The 23,205-nt window shown below is 40.9% G+C and overlaps 1 protein-coding gene across 6 annotated transcripts in view; it reads left to right on the top strand.

Moving 5' to 3' along the window:
• The window catches only part of LOC127577691 (guanine nucleotide exchange factor for Rab-3A-like), a 130,300-nt gene that overhangs the window by 40,968 nt on the left and 66,127 nt on the right, over window positions 1–23,205 (top strand). For 3 of the 6 annotated variants that reach the window (XM_052029133.1, XM_052029127.1, XM_052029128.1), the window contains exon 1: window positions 21,273–21,477. The exons of 1 other annotated variant lie outside the window; for it this stretch is intronic. In XM_052029133.1, the coding sequence (XP_051885093.1) occupies window positions 21,443–21,477 (35 nt within the window). In that variant the 5' untranslated portion in view covers window positions 21,273–21,442. Of the gene's footprint in view, window positions 1–21,050; window positions 21,091–21,253; window positions 21,478–23,205 lie in introns of those variants that run through there. 2 more of the 6 variants (XM_052029131.1, XM_052029132.1) reach the window with 2 other exon arrangements.

The raw sequence follows: 23,205 nt of genomic DNA, 5'->3' as shown, positions 1-23,205 counted from the left end.
TTACATTTTCAGTGCTATTTCACAACACAAAATGGTTAAAACAACTTGTAAAACGAAGCAATTTTTGACTACTGAGGTCCGGAACCTTGAAGGCAGGATTCTTTGTCACAATAAAAGTAACAAATTGAACAAACAAGACCAATAATGGAATTCTAAAATCTTCCCTGTTTTTCTGAAGTCCTAGCTTCACAGTCTTGTGGGTACTCTCCAGTTCATTGGGTTTAATAGGAGTCCACCAGTATGGCCAAACCATATCTTGATTGACCAGCAGGGGGTGTCAACACTGGAATGGTCATGCAGAGGTCAGCAGGCCCCAAAAATGGGGTAAGTGGAGTATCAGTGCTCCTTGCTTTCTCTAGACATATTGCTAGACATGAGATGGCATAACAAAAATAAAGTATTTTTGTCCATGATGGACAATTTATTGTTTCTTCCTTATTGATCACTACATATCAGGTTAAACATAGAACAGTACAGCACAGGAACAGGCCTTTCATCCAGTGTCTCTGCTGACCATGATGCCAATTGAAACTAATGCTGTCTGTCTGCACATGGTCTATATTGCTCCATTTCCTGTCTGTTCATGTTCCTGTCTAAATGCCTGTTAAATGTTGCTATCGAATCTGCCTCCACCACTTCCCCTGGCAGAAAATTCCATGCACGTACTACTCTTCGTGTAAAAAACAAACTTGCCTTCAATCTCCTTTAAACTTTCCCTCTCTCACCTTAAAGCTCTCCCCTCTAGTTATTGACAATACTACCCTGGGAAAAAAAGACATCAACCCTATCTATACCTTGCATAATTTTATATACTTCTATCAGGCTGTCCCTCAGCCTCCGACGCTCCAAAGAAAATAATCCAAGTTTGTCCAACCTCTCTTTATATCTAATACACTCTAATCCAGGCAACATCTGGCTTACCTGTAATACCCATTGCATTAAATACACTTCAGCCCATCAGCCCCACTGTGTCCATTTACCTGTCCTTCCTTTCAGCCTTACTTGACCTAACCTCTACCTTCCCCTCAATCCCTCCACTTGCTGACCTACTGCTCTGGTTCCCATTCCCCCTGCTACACCAGTTTAAACCCTTCTGAACAGCCCTAGCAAACCTTCCTAGGAGGATATTGGTGTCCCTCCAGTTTGGGTGCAACCCATCCTTGTACAGGTCCCATCTGCCCTGGAAGAGAGACCAATGATCCATATACCTGAAGCCCTCCCTCCTGCACCAGCTCCTTAGCCACACATTTAATAGTACTATCTTCATATTTCTTGCCTAACTAGCATGTGGCATAGTGAGTAATTCTGAGATTATAACCCTCGAGGTATTTCTTTCGACTTTTCCACCCAACTCCCTTAACACACTTCGCAGGACCTCATCTCTCTTCCTGCCTATGTTGTTAATACCAATATGCATGACGACCTCTGGCTGCTCCCGTTCCCTTTTCAGACTGTCCTGTGACTACTCAGAAACATCCTTGATCCTGGGCCAGGGAGGAAACACACCATCCTGCAGTCTTGCTGGCAGCCACAGAAACGCCTCTCTGCGCCGCTGACTGAAGAGTCCCCGATTCCTATTGCTTGCCTAGCATTTGTCCTACCCTGCTGTACAATCGTGGTACCACTGATCTGGCTGCTGTTGTCATTTCCCCCTGAGAGGCTATCCCCTCTCCCCAACAGTATCCAAAAGGGTATACTTGTTCGAGAGGGGAACAGCCACTTAGACTCCTACCTGCCTGCCCCTCCTATCTGACTGAACCATTAGTGTGACCACCTCCCTGAAACTCCTATCTATAACACTCTTTGCCTCCTGTATGCTCCTCAGTAACTCTAACTGCTGCTCCAACTGATCCATGTGGTCTGAGAGGAGCTGCAGTTGAACACACCTTGTAGACATAGTCATCAGGGACACTTGACTCTCCCTGATTTCTCACATCTCACAGAAAGAGCATACCACTCCATTGACTACCTTTACTGCACCTTTAGTAAAGTAGCAGACTTAAAAAAAAGGAAAGACCTTACCTTGTTGCTGCTCGCCCTACTCACCAAAGCCCAGTGTTCACCAAAGCTTGCACTTTAACACAGCACCAGCAATTCCACCTCAAAGTGGTTCCTCTCAAAATGGCCACTCTAAAATGGCTGCTCTGCTGGAAACCAACTTCCTTTTATTCAGTGCTAAGCCTGTCAGTAGTAGAACTAACATCTCCTCACCTGCAAGAGACTTTTCTAACACCCGCTGCTCCTGCTTTTCGCTGCTAACCCTTTAGTTTCTTTTAGCTATTTGTGCACGCTTTAGATGATTATATAGTCCAGACAGGCTGATGTATATACTTTCGAATAAGGCACAAAACTTATTTAGGAAGCAAATTTGCTCTGTGCCAACGTCCTTGGATAGTGATCCACTTGATTGGTCATTCAGAATAATTGGGACAAGTAAGAGCATCCTTTGCAGTTACTTACAGCAGATTGGAACACTAGCATGATGACTGACATGCCATGAGTACAAATCATAAAATTGCGGTAATACTTCTTGCATCTTGCTGGCTATTGAAAGCAGTATCTGAAAATAATCTTTTATTGTTGTTTATAGGGAGCTAGGATAACTGATTGCTACTAACTGATATGTATCATCATCTACCAGCCATGATCTAATTAAACATGTGGCAAGCTTGACAGGATGAAAGCTCTTCTATTGCTTCCATTTTCTTTCCTCCTTATGAGATAGAAATTTGTCCTTGGTTATACCTTCTCAACATGTAATATTTATAGCTTCTAAAATTCAATTCCTTTGACTTCAATGGAGCTGAATTTCAAACCGCAATACCATATGTATATGTCTTCACATCGCACATAGACTGTAAGTAATAGAATAGGAAGTTATACTACCATTTTTTTAAAATCAATCTTTTACTTTCAAAATATGGCAGTACAAAAAAAATAGAAATTTCCTATACAGGCATATTGTGAAGAGAAATATAAGGAATGAGAGTAGGAGAGCTGGAAAGGGAACGAGATAAAGAAAAGAATATACTAAAGTCACCCTGCTATACCCTGCAGCTGATATGATACATACAGTTTTCCTGTTTAACAGTTTAATGTTTTATGACTCTTCAAACATATGGCTCACAGCTGCGTTGATTGTTACAGCTTTGTGCATTTGATAGATGTCCACCATTGGTTTAAAATTGGAGAAGGCTGAAACTCGTAAAAGCTTCTAATTACATATCTGAATAATCCTGGGAGACACAGAACAAACCTTTAATATGTCAACTGAAAAGTAAAGTTTTTTTTTGTTTCCTTCTTGTCACACTATTGTTCTCATCTGAGTTTTGTTAAGCTATTCACAATGGAGGAACAGAGTCCAGAGATTGTGATCTTGCATTGTGTCTAGAGATGGTTGTTTTCAATAAAAATCATTGATTGTTAATTAAGATTAGGCATGATGAATGATTGCCTATAAGGTCTCTGAGACTAACTTATACCTGGGAAGCTAAGCAAATAGCTGATCCTGAGAACTTTTCATATGGGAAGCCATGTTTTGGTGTGCCCTCACAGCCCTGACATTGAATTTGTGTGTGTTTGGCTCCTAAGAAATGAGGTGGGGGTTGGAGTGGTATATGGTTCCAATATTTGTACCTCCAGTGATCGAGACTTTGCTCTGAAGTACCTGGAGCCTGAGTTAATTTTCATAAGATACAGGAATGTCTCTGTTGAATTCAGTGACCTCCCAGATTTTATTGTAATGGCCTCAACTGAAATAGTTGCCTTAACACAGATTTGGAATGTTTGATTTTAACTCTGCCTGTATAGCAAAAACAGTTGGGTGTTATGATGGGGATGAAATTAAGTTCCTGTACAGATGGCACACTTCACATTCCCACTCTGTTTCTGATTCTGCCATTTTAACTTTCAGGTTTTTAGAAGCATCAGGCCTGCCAATTGCAGGTGGGTAGGGTCTCAGAATAATTTAAATTATTCATTGATCTAATTTGCATCCCAATGCCATTTTGAATTTGGTATGCACAAATCCCAACAGTATGCAGAATTGGGACCCAGGGGATCTGGACTGGAAACATTTTCTTCCATTGTGCTAACCTGAGAACTTTTGCATTACAAGATGCAGACTACAATTAGCCATATGGTGTAGTCAATATTGGGTGCTTGTGTGCACTTCCTGGAGCAGCAGGGATTCTGCCTGCAAGGACCCAGACTTCCCTTTAGAAATATCTGAAGCCCTGTAATTCTCACAAAATTTGGTTGATTTGAAAATTAGTTCCTTTTATTTCTGTTCTCCAACCCCAAACCCTATCACCACCAAATTCCCTAGAAAAGGGGATATCCCTCAGACATGCATCATTCCTTCTCTCCTTCCCTCCTTTCCTTGCACTGTGTGCATCATTACCAAGCTATTGAAGCACAGAGTTAATTATTATAGGGCAATAACTAAACAAAGCTAGTTTCTTTTTACAGTCTGTGCGTGACCAGTCAATCGTGGGAGTGTCTTGCAGTGTGACCTTGCATCAGCAAAAGTCAGTAGCTGAGTTTGCAAGAGTTTGAGTAGTTTGTGTTTGTATTCACTCTAAACTTATCAACTTACCAAGAAGCTTCCAAGTCTTTCTATCTTCACACGGCTTTGCCATGTTATGTGGAGGAAGAAGATAAGGAGATGGAGCCTGGATCAAAGGGCAGTCACATTCTGGGGAAGTCTCATAAATATGCTCATTAGGCAAATGTAGCTGCATCTGCATCTGCCTTCCAAAGAATCAGCTTGGACTTGGTCATCACACAAATGTTGGATAGTGATTTGTACTTCCTCTGCCTTTCACATCAGCCAGAATCTCTCAGCAGGTGTACTCAGCTCTTCCCATAATGCACAGCATGTCTGGCAATTTGCACAGTGCTTCCCAGTGAAGAGCAGATCTGTATTGATAGGTGGAAGTGATTGCGGAAGAAGCATAGGAGGTGTGGGGGTTAGAGAACGAGAAAAATTAGTTGTCACTTGGGGCAGATTGTAGGGAACAAAGTTTGATCAGTGCCATGGCATAAAGTGTTGCGAAGTATCAGATCAGCAAGTCGTGTAACAAGGGTTTGCATGGAACTTTTCATTTTCCAAAATTTAAGTTAAACTTATATTTTACACATATTTTGTTAATATATTTAATATTTAGATGTGTCTCATGATGCTGAGATAAAATCTTAAGATCTTTAGTTAAATTTCATCAGCAGTAAAGTCAAGGGCATATTGCAGGAATTTAAATTTGATCACATTTGGAAAGGCATGTTAAACTTCTAATCACATATGGACCTTCCCTTAATGTACTTTCTGATTATTGGGAGGAGGTGGAGTGTCTCCTGAGCACACCCTGAGTAAAGCCAGCATCCAAACACTCAAGCTATAACTTCGGTCTTCTGATTTTAACTTGATTCTGTTCTTCTGCACTCAACCTGCTCCGTCTCTATCTCTATACCACCACACGGTTACCCTATTCCACTTCTGCTGTGCTTCTGGTAGGTTTTGAATTTGATATAAGGTATTAGCCAGTAGTCCTAACTTCAGTGAGATTCCAAAGTTTTGTAATGAACGTAACCAAGTTGTTCTACACAACAGTGATGGATTATTGTATTTAAGAAGTACTTTTGAAGATTTTGATATGCTATACTCTACAATAGTTACGGATCAAGAGCTGGAAAGTAAGATAGCTGAATAGACGTGATGGACTGCTGGTTTCTGGTGTATAATTTTTTTAATAACTTAGTTTTATATTTTATACTGTGTATCGTACAAAAGGAAGTTAGGTATGTGATACAGCTTAAATGTTAGGCTTTAGAGAATGTGATATGTGATTTACTGAAGACATGATTTGGTTTGGCAAAATTATATGGACCTCATGTTGCTGCTTAGGGGTAATGAAGCCGAAAATGCAGTCTGATCCTTCAGTGTTTGTGAATGTATTTGTCACATTTCACAGTAGCATTGTCAAGCAAATTTTGAAACTGAATCACACAAGGAAATATAAGAAGTGTCCATTTGTGATAATTATATACTAACAGAAAGAGTTTTGGTACTATTGCATAATTAACCAACATTTATTTAACACTTGAAATCCTGCAAAGTATCCCAAGAAGTTTCACAGAAGCATTCTCCAACAAATTTTAAGACGATTCTATGTAAGGAGATACAGGAAGAAATAATCAAAAGCTTGGTTGGGATAAATTTTATTGAGGGTCCCAAAGAAGCAGAGCAAGGCAGAATAGGCCAGGGAAATGATTACATCATAAGTGTTGTGTTAAAGTGTCAATAAACAATAGGTGTATTGAATCCAGATGGTCCATTTATGGGTTTAACGGATCCCATTTTATTCCAAATTGATTCACATATGTCATTTTAGGCCAATTAGGCAAGATGATTTCCATTCTTTTGAGGATAGCAACAGATTTGCTTTTTTATACCCTAGCTCCAAGGTGGTGTGACAGCAACCAATCAACACTACTGATGAATTATTGGCCTTTCCCACTGGGAGCACAGATAGGATGGAATCAAAGTGTGGATCAAGGATCCAGCGCTGGGATCAGAAATTGAGGCTAGTATTGCATTTGGAAAGAAGAGTAATATCAGAATAATTTAGTCACCAAATTGGGACAGCTTGCAGGATTTGTTATATTTTTCAGGGGAAGTGAAATTAATTAGAATTTAATTTGACTTTCGTTCCGTTACTGCTTGCTGTCAGAGCTAATGACTTACATTGGCTATGAAGATTTCAAATTCTATTTCACTCTTTAGGGTGAGATTGTTGAGTGTTTAAGTGCAATGCCAGGAGCTGTTTTGATAGTTAGACCCCTCATTGCAAACTTCAGTGGCATATTTTTCAGTAACATTTACAACTGCCTAGTTTTGAAAACAAAGGCCTTGTTCAAAGATTGCGATGGCCAGAAACCGAGGCCAGATTGGTGTCTATCCATTGTTTGAGAGAGGGTGTTGCACTAAGGATGATGGGGGAGTGGGTGTCAGAACCTTGTGCTGTGGTTTGGGAAAGGTGGGGAAGCGGGAGTAGAGCTTCTGCCCTGGGCTTGGAGCTTGGGGAATACGGGAGGAAGAATTGGGCCCCAAGGTCTTCCTGAGGATCAAATATGCTGATGGGATAAATATTATAGACTGAGACATCCATCAAGGAAAATTGTATGGATCAGGCACTGGGCTTAGGGGTGCAGAGGTGTGGGAGATCTGGGTGTCCTGTGCAGTATTTCTAACATTGTATATTTATATTTCAGATTTTCAGCCTCCGTGGTATCTTGATTTTGACCATAGCTCATTTGTTCTAATTCAAATGACTGGGTCACATTAACTTGTCATAATTCACCAAACCTTGGCCTGCAGCCTCTAGAAATATCATATACTATGGACGGCAAGTTCTTTCCAGATATCCTTATCTTTTCCCTTGCAAATAAGCTTGTGCAGAGTCCTTTGTGTTCTGATCATTACTGTGAAGTGGAAAATTGCTTTAAACAAATAAGGTTGTGAAAGATCAACTTTAAAAGAGAAATGTAGTTTGATAAATACTGCATTCTAAATGCTGTAAAGCAAGATAACTTAAATTATCAGTATTTGAGTTCTCTGTTTCTTTGCCTTTTACTTCTGGTTCTGTTCTCTTAATGTTCAAGTGGTTAGAAGGACATGATATTGAACTGTGCAGATCAAGTTGTTCCAGTTATGTTCCTGATCTGTTCTGAGTTAGCTAAACTCACTGGGAATACTTCTAGGACGACAACTTCCTCTTCATCCTGCTACCGATTACCAAGCTCAATGGAAAAATTGTATATTTGCCAGCTGAGGACAAATTTGAGATTTCTTGATAAGATTTTCCTGGTTTGAGATAGATATGGATAAGGAAATCATTTATCTGATATAAAAACAGAAAATGCTGGAAATACTTAGCAGGTCGGGCGGCATCTGTGGAAAGAGAAACCAAGTCTTGGAGCAGAGCTGTTTGTTCCAGCATGGGCCCAGCGGTGCTATCTTCCGCTTGGAGCTCATCCCATAACGCTTTGGGATTGCCAAGTGCTGTATAAGGACTCTCTCAGCATAGGCATCTAGTGGACTCATCGAACTACTTTGACAACTGATGATAACAAACATTTAGAAACACATGGGACATGTTAAAAAAAATTACACTTTTTAAAAAAAAAAGAAATTTATCCACACACTAAAAATCAATTAAAATCATTGAAACTAACAAATGAATAATAAAAGTATAGCTACTTTTCTTTCTCCCAGAAAGTCATATCTGCCATTCATTTGACTAGGAATTACATCATGAGCAAATTTCCCAGGCTGAGATTTGGGAGGCCTGTGGATAGTCACATTGTTCAATTGGATTCGATGAGGGGTCCATTGGGACAGCATAGGAACAACAGTAGCTGGGAGCTGGACAGAAGATGCCACCACCAACTTAGGCTGAAGGCAATACTGGACACCACGGACACCTGGGTGAGTTGTTGTCAGGGCTCAAGATCTGCCCCAGTGTTTTAGGTTATGAATACTGCTTTATCCACAAGTATTTCCAGCATTACTGGTTCTTATTTCAAATTTGTACCATTTACCTGCTGTTAGTTCATCCATCCAGAACAACTTTTAGTCCAGCATTCACAGTAAGAGTGAAAGTTCTCTAATAAAGCTTTATATCATGTGGGTTCAATGGAGTGTTGCATACCCAGTATGAAAACTGAGACAATACTTATTTCTTTTGCATTTTCTTTTACCCACAACAGACAATATCCAGCTTTACTGGCACAATAACTGCACAGAGTAGGTTACAGTTCTTAGAATGGACATGGTGAGTTATGATCTCTAAATTGTGACTCTGAGTATTGGACTTCCCACATCTGGAGAATGATTGGACCTACCAATTTCCTCCTCTTTGGTTTCTCTTCCCTGGCAAATTTTGAGCTGTTTACTTCTTGTTCTTCCCCACAAAATTATTGCAGGAAATGTGAACTAATTTTGTGCTGTAATGCTAGTGGAATATCATGTCCTATAATTCAGTTTACCTTGCAATGTAAGTACCAGATTATTATAATGCCCCTTAAATTTGGTGATGAACAAAAAAGTCAAGGGTCTAGAAGTTAAATGCCTTAGTACATGTTTTCTGAGTTGTGCCAATGACTGTGTGTGTGTAAAATTGATCATAACATGATTGTGCCCATAATGCACAATGTGATCTTCAATTGACTGCTTAACTACTGCACAATGTATTTATTCACAGAGGATGTATAACATTGGGGGGGGTGGTTCCAATCAATGCCAGTTGATGACTCTCATTTGACTTTGAATCATTAATATATAACTAGCATCCAATATGAACTTCACAAAGAAATAGAAATCTTAACTGCAGGAACTGTCCCAGTACCTCCGCTAAGAGGATCTTCAATTACCTATAGATTTATTGTAGATCCAGTTGGTGCTGAGCTCAGATTATTCCACAAGACAGCAGTGAGATATCATCTGTGGAGGGAAAGGGAGAGTTCCAGTTGATATTTTGGGTCGAGAGCCTTCATCTGGACTGAATGATAGAGGGAAGACAGTCGATATAAAGAGGAAATGGGATGGGGTGGAGCAAGAGCTGGAAAGCGACAGCCAGCTCTTGGTGAGGACGGGTGATAAGAAGATGGAGGAGGAAAGAGTGGAAATAGCGACAGAGGCTGGGAGGCCTATCACATATTTCTGCGTCTGGTCTAATATAAATGAAAATCTCTGATCCTGGAATTCCAAGGCTCCAGATTATACCAAACAGCAGCAGCTAATGAATGTGACTTTTTGCAGTTTGCATCTCATTGCCACTTACAGGATGTCCTGGATGTTCTCTATTCAGGGGAAGAGTAAACAGAGACCATCAGGTGTTGTGGGCACATGGTTTGCCATCTTCGCAGGGTTCCTGAAGGATAAATGAGTAACTGCATTCATGTCGCACTATTGGCTCCAAAAATGATTGTCATAGTCTGCATGGATTATAAGGCCATTGCTCCATTAAATTGCAGATCAGTGGACAGGTATCTGATCTTAAGGCTATCACAGTGGTGCAGCTAGTAGAGTTACTGCCTCATAGCTCCAGTGAATCATTTCAATCCTGACGTCTGGTGCTGTCTTATCCTTCCTGTGACTGCACAAGTTTACTTTGGGTGCTCCAATTTTCTCCCACATCCCAAAGCCGTGCTTGTGGGTAAATTGGCCACTGCAAATTGCCCCTCATGTGCACGTGAGTGGTAGAATGTGGGGGATGGAAATGTGGGGAGAATAAAATAACAGTAGTGTCGGATTAGTGTAAATGTATGCTTGATGGTGAAATGAAATGACAGATTCCTTGCTGTATGAATCCATGTAAGATTGTAAACCCATTCCGAGCCAGAGGACTTGATTTTTCGCACCCAATTTAGCCATAAATGAAGGTATTGGAAATGGGCCATAGCTTATGTGAGTTAGTTCTAACCAAGAAGGAAGTAATTTTGGAAGGCTTTTGCAGAAAAGCAGAAAAAAAGACCTACTATTGTTGAAATGTATTTATTAAGTACTGAGCTGACCCAATCTGAACTTGAATACATCAGTCCTGACCAAAACCTGACACATAGTTGAAGTTCAATTGATTAGGGTTGGGTAACCAGACACGAGCATAGCTTGGCAATAGAAATGTATTATGATCCAGTGAGCATGACATGCTCATTTTTTAGTAGTGAACTTTGCTTGCCATATATTGGTTATGGTGAGGGATGATTAAGTGGTTGGTGGCTCATTATTTCAGTTTAGGCTTCAGGTTGTGGTAGGGAACATAATTCCAATCAGGGGATGGTTGAATTTAATGGAGCGTGTAACCATTACTCTCCAGTGAGGGTCATTGTTAATGTCTGCTGCATGTTACATAATCAAGCCATTATGAGGGCACAGCCTTTGCCTGTGAACAGCAACAGAGGAAGAAGAGTATGAGGATCCAAAAAATAGAAGAGAATGGTGGTAGTTAACAATGAAAAGAGGACCGCCCTGTATATTCTGCCAGTGTGCATCTTTTAGCTTTGTTATTCACAAAGACTTGCTCCACTAATTCCAAGCATAAGCAGTGAAGAGACAGTTTGTGCCTGAATGCAGTGATCTCTTTCCACCAAGTGGACTTTGAATCCTAACTAGCAGGCTCCATCTTTCCATGTTAGTATCTAGTAATGACTGTTTGCCTTTTGAATTCATCCCATTTCCCTTTGACACTCAACAATATTACCATTTCCGCTTTTATCCCAACAAAACATGCTAGGAAGTCATCATTGACCAAAAGTTAAACTACAGCCAACACTTAACTACTGTAGTTGTATATGATGTTCTTCAAAGATTCTTGAGGATATTCTCCATTTGCCTGTATTCTACAGCCTGGAACACACTGAACAATGCTCGACCTCACTCAGCATGAAGTAGTCTACTCCATAGGCTAACCCATGAACAACTCAGAGCTTTCATTGCAGTCTAGTATTCAATGCTTGTAAACTGTATTGTTTTCCATCTGGGAGCCAACAACCCACAAAAGGTTACTGTTGAGAGGTTGGTCATGGCTAGAAATAACTCCTGCCTGAGCAAGGACCTGGACCTGCTGCAATTTGTCTAATACCACCACAGGTCTACAGAAGATGCAATCTCACTGGCTCTTCAGTCTGCTTTGGAGCAGCTAGACAATAGTAATACATACGTCAGGCTGCTGTTTATCGATTATAGCTTGGCGTTCAACATCATCATCATCCCCTCAGTACTAATCAACAAGCTTCAAAACCTGGGCCTCTGTACCTCCCTCTGCAACTGGATCCTTGACTTTCTTATCGGGAGATCAGTCAGTGCGGATTGGTAATAACATCTCCTTGCTGACAATCAACACAAGTGCACCTCAAGGATGTGTGCTTAGCCCATTGCTCTATCTCTCTACACTCATGACTCTGTGGTTAGGTGCAGCTCAAACACCATCTATAAGTTCGCCGATGACACTTGTTGTTGGCAGAATCTCAGATGACAATGAGGAGGCATCCAGGAGTGAGACAGATCAGCTGGTTGAGTGGTGTCGCAACAACAACCTTCCATTCAATGTCAGCAAGACCAAGGAATTGATTGTGGATTTCAGGAAGGGGAAGTCGGGAGAACACGCACCAGTTCTCATTGAGAGGTCAGTGGCGGAAAGGGTGAGCAGCCTTAAGTTCCTGGGTGTCAGTATTTCAGGGGATCTATTCTGGGCCCAACACATTGATGCAATCATGAAGAAGGCATGCCAACCACTCTACTTCATTAGGAGTTTGAGGAGATTTGGTATGTCACCAAAGACTCTTGCAAATTTCTACAGATGTATGGTGGAGAGCATTCTGACTGGTTGCATTACCACCTGGTATAGAGCCTCCAATGTGCAGGGTTGAAAGAGGCTGCAGAGGGTTGTAGATTTGGCCAGCTCCATCACGGGCACAACCCTCCCCTCCATTGAGGGCATCTTCAAGAGCCGGTGCCTCAAGAAGGCACATCCATCATTAAGGACCCTCGGGGACATGCCTTATTACTACCATCGGGGAGAGTACAGGAGCCTGAAGACACACACGCAACGTTTCAGGAACAGCTTCTTCCCCTCTGCCATCAGATTTTTGAATGGTCCAGGAACACTACCTTGCTATTCCTCCTTTGCACTATTTTGTTTTGTAATTTATAGTAATTTTTATGTCTTGTACTGTACTGCTGCTGCAGTACATTTCATGTTGAATGTCAGTAATAATAAACCTGATTCTGAATCCTTCCTATATGTGGTGATCTGAACTGTGGACAATATGCCAAGTGCAATCTAACCAGTGTTTTGTAAAGATGCAACAATGTCTCAACATTTTATATCCTATGCTTCTGCCTATGCATTCATGTTGCACTTTGGGCTCAAATTAAACTGGAAGTTTGCATGAACCATTGAAGGCCATCACTTAAAATCCAGATTAGTAGTCTGCTCAGGTATAAATTCAAAATCTGATCTGTCTCAGGGATAGTACAATGGCGCAATGAGTAGAGCTACTACCTCACTGCTCCAGTGAATCAATTCAGTGCTGACCTACAGTACTGTTGGTGTGGAGTTTGCTTATCCTCATTGCAGCTGCACAGATTTCCTTCAGGTAATCCAGTTTTCTAGTAGAGTTGTGGCCACTTTTAGGGACCGGTACCAAAGGAAAGCAAGGGAACATGCCTTAATGACAACTGACCAGTGGCTCTGACATCCACCATCATGAAGTGCTTTGAGAGGCTGGTCATGGCACGCATCAACTCCAGCCTTCCAGAAAATGTCAACCCACTGCAATTCGCCTATCTCCGAGACAGGTCTGCAGCGGACACCATCTCCCTGGCCCTACACTCAGGTCAGGAGCATCTGGACAGTAAAGACACCTACGTTAGACTATTGTTTATTGACTACAGCTCAGCTTTCAATACTATAATTCCAAGCAAACTCGTCACCAACCTCCCAAGACCTGGAACTCACTCTGTAACTGGATCCTTGACTTTCTGACCAATAGACTGCAATCCGTGAGGATAGGCAGCAATACCTCCAGCACGATTATTCTCAGCACTGGTGCCCCACAAGGCTGCGTCCTCAGCCCCCCTCTCTACTCCCTATATACTCATGACTGTGTGGCCAGGTTCTGTTCTAACTCCATCTACACGTTTGCAGATGATACCACCGTAGTAGGCTGTATCTCAACGATGAGGCAGGGTACAGGGAGGAGAGCTTAGTGTCATGGTGTCATGACAACAACCTTTCCTCAATGTCAACAAAACAAAAGAGCTGGTCATCGACTTCAGGAAAGGGGGCGGTGTACATGCACCTGTCTACATCAATGGTGCTGAGGTCGAGAGGGTTGAGAGCTTCAAGTTCCTGGGAGTGAATATCACCAATAGCCTGTCCTGGTCAAATCACGTAGATGCCACAGCCAAGAAAGCTCACCAGCACCTCTACTTCCTCAGGAGGCTAAAGAAATTTGGCATGTTCCCTTTGACACTCACCAACTTTTATCGATGCACCATAGAAATCATCCTATCTGGATGCATCACAGCTTGGTGTGGTAACTGCTCTGCCCAGGACCACAAGAAACTGCAGAGAGTTGTGGACACAGCCCAGCATATCATGGAAACTAGCCTCTCCTCCATAGACTCTGTCTTTACCCCTCACTGCCTTGGTGAAGCAGCCAGCATAATCCAAACCCCACCAACCCAGGTCATTCTCTCCCCTCAGGCAGAAGATACAGGAGCCTGAGGGCACATACTACCAGGCTCAAGGACAGCTTCTGTCCCACTGTGATAAGACTATTGAATGGTTCCCTTATATGATGAAATGGACTCTGACCTCACAATCTACCTTGTTGTAACCTTGCACCTTATTACCTGCACTGCATTTTCCTCTGTAGCTGTGACACTTTACTCTGTACTGTTATTGTTATTACCTGTACTACCTCAGTCCACTCTGTGCTAACTCAATGTAACTGCACTGTGTAATGAATTGACCTGTATGATTGGTACGCAAGACAAGTTTTCACTGTACCTCAGTACAAGTGACAATAATAAACCAATATCAATACCTATGGACTTGAACCCCAAGGTCCCACTGTTCATCGACACTCCTTAGTGCCTGACGTTTACTATATATGTCCTACCCCTATTTGACAGCCCAAAATGCACCACTTTGCACTTCTTAGGATTAAATTCCATCTGCCAGTGCGCAACTTTCCATCTGCTGTAGCCTTAGACAACCTTCTTCACTATCCACAACACCATCAACTTTTGTGTCATTTGCAAACTCACTAAACATACCTCTTGCATTCACATACCAATCATTAATATATATCACTAACAAGAAGGGTCCCAGCAATGATCCCTGCAGTACACTGCTGGACATAGATTTCCAATCAGAAAAGCATCCTTCAAGCGCTAACCTCTACCTCCTATCACCAAGCCAGTTTTGGATCGAATTAGCCAGCTCACCTATCCCATGTGCCTTAACCTTCTGGAACAGCCTACCATACTGAACCTTGTCAAATACCTTATAGACAACACCTGCTACCCTGCCTTCATCAATCTTCTTAATTATCTGCTCAAAAAACTCAATCAGATTAGTGAGCCAGGATTTACTCTGCACAAAACCATCCTGACTATCCCTGATCAGGCCCTGCCTTTCCTACTGTATATATCCCTTAAGGTTCTCTCCAGTAATTATCCTACCACTGATATAAAGCTTACTAGCTTGTAACTGCTTGGCTTATTCCTGCTGCCCTCCTTTAAAAAAAAAAGAAACAACATTAGGTTTTATCTAGTCTTTTGGCACCCTACCTGTGGCTAACAGAGATGCAAAAATCTCCATCAGGCTATCCATCTCCATCTCCAATCTCCCTACTTCTCTCCTTCCTCGTTTCTCATAGCAACATGGGATAGATCTCATCTGGCCATGGGGATTTATTAACCCTTATATGTCCCATGACCTCTAACACCTCCTCCTCCTTCATATCGATCTGCTCCAAATTATCTTCATACCTCCCCTTGAGCTCACTATCTTCCATGTCCTTCTCCTTGGTGAATGCAAATGAGATGAATTCATTTAGGACTTTGCCCACATTGCCTGGTTCCACACCTAGACTTCTCCTTTGGTCCCTGAGGGGAGTCGTTTTTTCCCTGGCTACCCACTTGTTCCTGATATGCTTAGAATGTCTTGGGATGGACTGCAAGACACATAACATCCTCACTTCTGTTTCTTTGTGCAAAACTTATTTACCATGTTGGAACTGCCCTTATAACAATATTGTTAGACTTATCTCATCTCAAGCACTACAGTGGCTCAGGAAGGTAGCTCCGTACCATTTTCAATGAGGAACAAATGCTGATCTCTGACTGAGGCCAATCAACCATGAGTGCTAATAAATAAGAGAAACCAAATCCTAATGGTGACACAGTTCCTATCTTATCTGTCATAGTTCCCTTCTGCAAAAATTATGAAATCTAGATTCAAGCTTATGAGAATTTTATATTTTTATATCTAATTAAGAGCAACACTATAGTCATCTTGTGCATCCCTTTAGTGGCTGTCTTATGCATAAATTTTCCTGGTCATTTATTCAACATAATGTTCACCTTGTAGCCAAGCTGGTGAGCAGCTGTACTTTTGGAATGGAGGAATTGGTAGGTATGCCATGAAACTGCCAGCAAACAACTCTCAGTCAAGGTGGTTTGGCTTCAGACTTATAGCTCACAATATGGGGATCTGGACCATGGTACACACTACAATATACAATGTTGTGTATGTCCTTGCAATCTTTACACATGTCCTCTATAGTTTCCTCTCATACAACCTCAAGATGCTCACTGGATGCTCCTTCATTTTGAGTGGTCATGGTCCAATTTCCAATGATTCAGAGATGATTTTGTTTTTTTTTCAATGATACTTAGAGATTGTCCAAGAATATATAGAAAATTCTGATGAGAAATTTACTCTGCTCTTTTATTCTCTTACCAGTGTAGAAGCTCATAGATACATGGACATTGTGGCTCAACTATTGGAAATAGTTGAACATAGTTTTTGATATTGGCCTGCAAGAGGATGCTGACATTGATTCATCCATCCTGCCCATGAATTTAGCAGATTTTATGGAGGCAGTAATGGTAGAACTTATCCTGTGCTTTGAGATGCCTACTGTAGGTTGTGTGTGTCTCCCAAGCATACAGGAGTACAGGGATTATTGTTGCTGAGTAGAGCATCAGCTTGATACTGAACTTGAACACACTTTTCTTCAGTTGACTGAAATTGTGGTGAATTGCATTAGCAATATCTGCTACGTTGAGAGGTGGCTCCTGAGATATAGAAAGTAATTCATGGTTTACAGGTGCTGATTATGGCGTATGTCAGGACAGATCAGGATCTATGGCTTTTGTTGGTTGAGAGTTGTTGAAGTGCCAACTGAATAAAACTTTCTTTGCAGGGTGCTGGAAGGTTTCCGTTACTGTCACCATTTAGGGGCTGTGTTGAATGGTGATGACATACTGGGTTAATTGGTGGTTTGTCCAGCAGTTATTGATACCTCTCATGGTGTGAGTGATGTGGATATCCTTGCAGTCTCTGGCTTGGTCAATGATTCAATCTTGTTGGTGCTAATATTTTGATCAGAGGTCTTGCCTTGATGCATTGTACTTGTTTCACTGATAAAATTGGATGTTTATAAAAACTACTGCATTAGCCATAAAACACTGACATTTTGAAAGCGTGAAAAATGATTTGTATAATTGGTGACCTTGCTGTACCAATATCCCATGGATAAATGAAAAAGTCTTCTGATAGAAAATGGAATTAACATAAATTAGTACTTGATGTTTGGCATGTACACAATGGGCCGAATGGCCTTTTTTTCTGTGCTATATGAATATTAAGTCTCAGACCGAATACAGAAGACAAGCCTGTGCTGTCGTTTAAGAGCAGTATTGTGTGGGGTCCTATTTAAATTAAATAACAAGGAATCCAACTTTAAATAATAAATCCTATTATCCTCAGTTTAGCTTTCCTAATCACTCATGGGATTAATGCTCAGTAACTGCAACTTTCCCATATTTTCATGCTTACAAGCAAACATGCATTGCAGACAGAAGTGTCCTGAGCTTTTACTCATAGACTCCTTCCTTTAAATACATGGAGTCTGCCAGCTTCCTTTTGTACAGATGCTGCTGGACTGGTATTGTTTTCAGGTCCATGTCAATATTCTGAAGTAACCTTTCACTCAAGTGTAGGTATTTGGGAAGGCTATGAATTCCCTTCTTTAACACTAATGTTGCAGTCCCCTTAAAGGCAAGTTTTTCGGTGACCTTGGAATTTTGTTAAACACAGTGAGTCAAATGGGTGAGACTTAACATTTTGCAATTGGCCTTGAACTGACTTTAGTATTGATTGGATATTTGACAATCACAAATGGTTTACTGCTGCTGTCATTTCAGGTTGTCCAGATTTGTTTGTTAACTGACTCTCTCCCTACAGCTCTAGCAATTTTTTTGCACCTTTTCAGAGGCTTTTTCTTTGTTATAATTTGGTTCCATGGTTACACCGTATGAACTTGAATACTATGCATGGAGAATTCACTAAGCTGCACTCTTAAGAGAAACTCAGCTTATTTCAGATGAAATGTATGAATTTATTGAATTTAAGTATATGTTGCTATCAAAGCCCCAGATTATATTAATCTTTTTGTTTCTATTCATCCCTTTTAATACTAGTTTATGGAACTGAGAGGGTCAGAGGCTGAGCTGTGTACAATTCAACCAAATTGCATTCTTAGAAATAAAGTTGGAGGTATGCAAGCTACAGGGATGGCAGTTTTTCCAGGCTGTCTGTGTATAAAATATGGAGGAGTGTTGTGTACCGTCATAATCAGGGTATAAAAGAAGTGTAATTATCAGCCTGTACTTTACAACAAAACATCGGTGAAATCTCAATTTATAGTCAGATTATCAGAATCAGATTTATTATCACTGACTTGTATGAAATTTGTTGTTTTGCGGCAGCAGTACAGTGCAAAGATATAAAATTACTATAAATTACGGAAGTAAATAAATAATGCAAAAAAAAAAGGAATAATGAAGTAGTGTTCATAGGTTTGTGGACTGTTCAGAAATCTGATGGCAGAGGGGAAGAAGCTGTTTCTGAATCATTGAGTGTGGGTCTTCAGGCTCCTGTACCTCCTCCGCGATGGTAATAATAATAAGAATTTGTGCAAACTTATGCAAATTCATTAAATTTATTAAATTATTTACTCGCTTAAAGACAATTTAATTAAATTACATTCATGATTTATGCAAATAAATTGGTTATTGGATGCCATTTTGATTATGTGATTGAGAAGACATTTACTATGAAATATACAAGTTCGCAAGTACTCTTAAATTAATTCGCTTGTGTAATGGAATGTAAGCAAAAGCTGGTCACAGGAGATTTTTGAGCTGAAGAATCTCTGAGTGTAATCCACACTACAGTGGTTGTGATTTGGAATTAGTTTTCTCAGTAGGATAATATAGTTGAAAATTTTGTACTCCCTCAAGTAACAAATAATGGGAAGGTATTGAAGGTCGTAATTATGAATGTATTTTTATTCTGGATAAATGAATTAAATTAGATAAATTTCTTCACAGTTTTGTATATAGATAATGTGCCAAGCTAGCTAAGTGAAATACTGGTGAATAAAATTTGTTGCTTGGTGGGCAACCTATCCTCAAGTGATGATCAATAGCCAACAAGAGAATTTTCTTTTATGCACCGCTGGTCCTTTTCGAATCTGTTTTGCACTGGAATTTGGCAGGTGTGCTGTCCTTTTCAAATGCTTTTATTTTGTTGCGCTGCACTACTTACTTTAAGCCACAGGCTGCTATTTGTAATATTGAAAGCGGTGGAACATGGCAGGCTACTCATTTTTGCCGGCTACCCTGATGTCTTGGAGTATATTATCTTACATAAATCCAGAGATTGCAGACTTGATTCCCAGCCTTCTGGGTCATCTTGGGTGACAGTATTGGTGCTGCACTTGGTCTGGAGCACCCAGATTAGGGAAAATCAGGCAAGGTACATTGTTCCATATTGTTATTCACACTGGAAGTAAGTGGATATTGTGAGAAAATAAAACTCAGCTTCCATTGAATAATTTGCTAAAACTTTCTATAAAGTCTAACCACAGGTTGAATGGGCAAATTCAGTGGGCATCCTTGTGATTGAGGATGACTTGCTTTTGTTCTGGTTCTGTGGTTTCTGAGGTCTTTGGGTAGCTGGTGAGGTCAGTGTGGGAGCAACAGACTCACAGATGGAGCGGGGGTGCCTTGTGGAGTCAGTGGATGGATAGTTTGTGAAATGGTATGCTGGTTCTATTGCTGATGCAGGGCTTCTGTGCTCTCCTGATTCTGGACTCAAGTTTCTGAATACCACTTCAAATGCTTCTTCACTTTGAGCGATCATGGGCCAGTGTTTTCAAGAGTCAGTGGGGATGTTGCATTTTTTCAAGGAGGTTTTGAGTATTACCTTTGGATTTTTTTTCCCCTGTCCGCTTGATAATCTGTTCCAATGACAGAGCTCGTAGTAGAGCATGTTGGGGAATTTGGTATTGAGCATGCACGAAATGTGACCTGCCTGATGAAACCAACAAAGTGTAACTAGGCCCTTAGTGCTGGGTATGTTGACCTGGGAGGGAGACTGATGTTGGTTTGCTTTTCCTTCAAGTGAACTTGGAGGATTTTGTGGAGCCAGAGTTGATGGTATCTTTCCAACGTCTTGAAGTGTTTGCTGTAAGCAGTTGAAGTCTCAAAAGTACATAGGAGGGTAGTGATCATTGTTGCCTGGTAGATCATGAGTTTTGTTTAAGGTCCGGGGTCTTGGTTGTCAAATACCTTTTTTAAAATTCAACCATGGGTTTTGCTGGTGCATTGAAAGTGATGGTGAATTTCATCATTGTTTTTATCGAGAGGGAAGTGGTCCATGTTTTTCAATTCTCACCATGAACCTTTATTGTTGCCTTTATTGTTGGGGTGCAATATAGTGTAGTAGAGGCTGGTTGGTAGAGGACATTTGCCTTGCAGATGTTGAGTTTAAGGCCCATCCTGTTTTCTGCTTAGCGAATGAGTCAATGATGTGCTGGAGCTCAGTCTCTGAGCATGTGCAAATGCAAGCATCATCTACAGCTTGAACACTGAGGTTTGAGTAATTGCCATACGAATACCTGTGCAATTACACAGACCAGTGAGAGCTAATGCCTTCAAGAAAGATAGTAAAAATGGGTGAGTCTTAGAATGAATTGCTCCTGGTCTTTTAAGTGAAATAAAAAAGTTTCAATTTCTGTTTTTCTCTATCCTGCTGAATTGAACTGGTGCCGAAAGTCGGCAGATAAGCTATTTTATGAGTTGGAAAATCTTGACTGGCTGAGAGTTTAGTAAAGTTTGAAGCTCTAGAGACATTGGCTGGGCACCTCCCAGAGTTTTTCAGACAGCCGGAAGATGGTGTCGGTTTTACTTGGAAAGGAAAGCCTCTCTCTCAGGGATCTTGACTGAAAGTAAGAAGTTTTAAATCAGATGTTTTCTTTCCTAGCTTTCTGTCAGCTGGAGCTGCTTGTCTGCCTATTTGTCATATGATGCTAGAGGGAGGGTCACATGTTTTACTTATTCAAGAGTGAGAGCGAGTGAGTTAGCTGCATGTGGTCACGTGATACTGAGTCTAGGCTGCTGAGCTGTTCCTGTTCATGCGTTGTGCTGTAGAATGCAGTGAAATGCAGAGAGAGAGAGAGAACCCTAACAGCACAGCAGGGTAAGGTCCCCCAGTATTTCAGTGCCAGGAGTTGGCATCTCTGTCCTCTCTGTGTAATGGAACCACAGCAGCAACCCATAGCACTGGATAGTTAGGTACGCATGAGTGAGGGGATCCCTGCTGGTATGTGGAAACGGTAAGTCTGAGCCCTTTTCAAGTTACAGCTTCTTTCCTGTGCTGGCAGCAGGGAAGCTTCTGCCGTCACCAGTTCTAATGCTGACTAGTAGGGTCTCTAACAGGAAATCTGTAGGGGAGGAGAAAGCGGGTTTAGAGGGGTCTTGGGCTTTCAGTGTGCTAAAAATGAGTAGGAAGAGAAACTAGACTGCATTGCTATGCCAGTATTTGTGTATTATTAAATGCTCTAAATCTTTATGCTGTTCCTTGTTTTTAATGCTAGCAGTGATTGTAAACTACTGTTTAGTGATGTACTTCAGACAATGTAATAGACTGAAAATGTAACTAGATGTTGATTTGTGACATAATGAAAAGTTGTTCATTTCTTGGCTGGATATATATAAAACCTTGCACAGAGATACAAAGGGTAAAGACAAGAATATTAAAAAAAGTCAGAAAAACAGACATTGAATGCTTTCCCTCTAGACAGAGGCATATTGATAGAGATCTTGCCTGATGCTAGATAATTTTGATCTCTCTGTTCCCAGTTTAAATCAGAAGAGATCTTTGCTTTTAATCAATGAACAGTGTACTTTTATCAGTCTCTGCATTTAGCATATTTGTTGTTATGTTGGGGGTATACTTTCTTTCCTCCATTTTCTCCTCTTTCTTTCTGACGTCACCTTTCTGACATCATAGCTTACTGCAAGGATGCAGATTCGGGACCAACAAGCATCATCCAGTATCTTGGGCAAAGGGCATTCTTCATGTGTGAGCCCAAACAGTGAGGTTCAGCAAACAATCCCACTGTAAAAGCATCAATGCTGAACCCTATCCTGTCTTCATTGATCACTTGTTTTCATCTTCCAGACTAGAAAGTGACCAGGGGCAGGAAGATTAGAATATTTTTCCCTTTTTCAAACCAAGCTGATGCCCATTTAGTTTTACTGCACTGACTGAGATCAGCTAGTTCATCACAGTCTAAGGGTCAAACCTAAGACCTGCCAGTTCCTGCATCTTGTAATGCATTCCCTGACCAAAACATAGGACACCTCCTGTTTGCAATTATTCTTACCACGTCTTTCTTTTGTCAGAGTGTCATTATTTAGATTGTTTTCCATCCTGTGAGGTTAACAAACCTGTGGTTTCATATCAATTTTTTTAAACTACTGATACAAAAATAATTCTTGAAGGAGCACTCTTCTTGAAAAGATGGCAAAACTCAGCTTTTATTTACAAGTGCTTTAAGCAGTCATTGTATCGAAATGTGTCGAGTCATGTGTATCCTTTAACAGTTCTGGCTCTTTTCTTGCCCCAAATGAAGTTTTGCCACTATTGGTGAGGATGTTGACTATTTAAAGTCTAAGCCTGCTTTACATGGAAAATACCTTGATGAGAGAAGAGTGCACAAGTGAGGCTACTCTGATAGCTGCGGAATTTATAGAGGCTCATTTGGCAAAGATGGTGTCTAGCTGAGACATGTACAAGAACAAGGCCCAGGTTTGAACACTATTCTGGGGTGTTAACAAAGGCCCAACCAATTTAGTGCCCCTGCAATAAGAAGGGAAAAACTATCCACAATTCCCATTGCTAACTGCTGTCCAGTAACTATTACTGATAGGTAAAGTGTGTCTGTGGGGAATCAGGTGACAGAAAGACTAAGGTCTGTTTGTGATGCCGCTGGTCTTCAAAAGGCTGTCAATTCGTGCAAATCAAGGTGACAATCCTGGAGATGTTGGAGATGTACCTG

This window comes from Pristis pectinata, chromosome 14 (genome assembly GCF_009764475.1).
Source record: "Pristis pectinata isolate sPriPec2 chromosome 14, sPriPec2.1.pri, whole genome shotgun sequence".
In the NCBI taxonomy this organism is placed as follows: domain Eukaryota; kingdom Metazoa; phylum Chordata; class Chondrichthyes; order Rhinopristiformes; family Pristidae; genus Pristis; species Pristis pectinata.
This window is presented reverse-complemented; position numbering and strand designations above follow the sequence as displayed.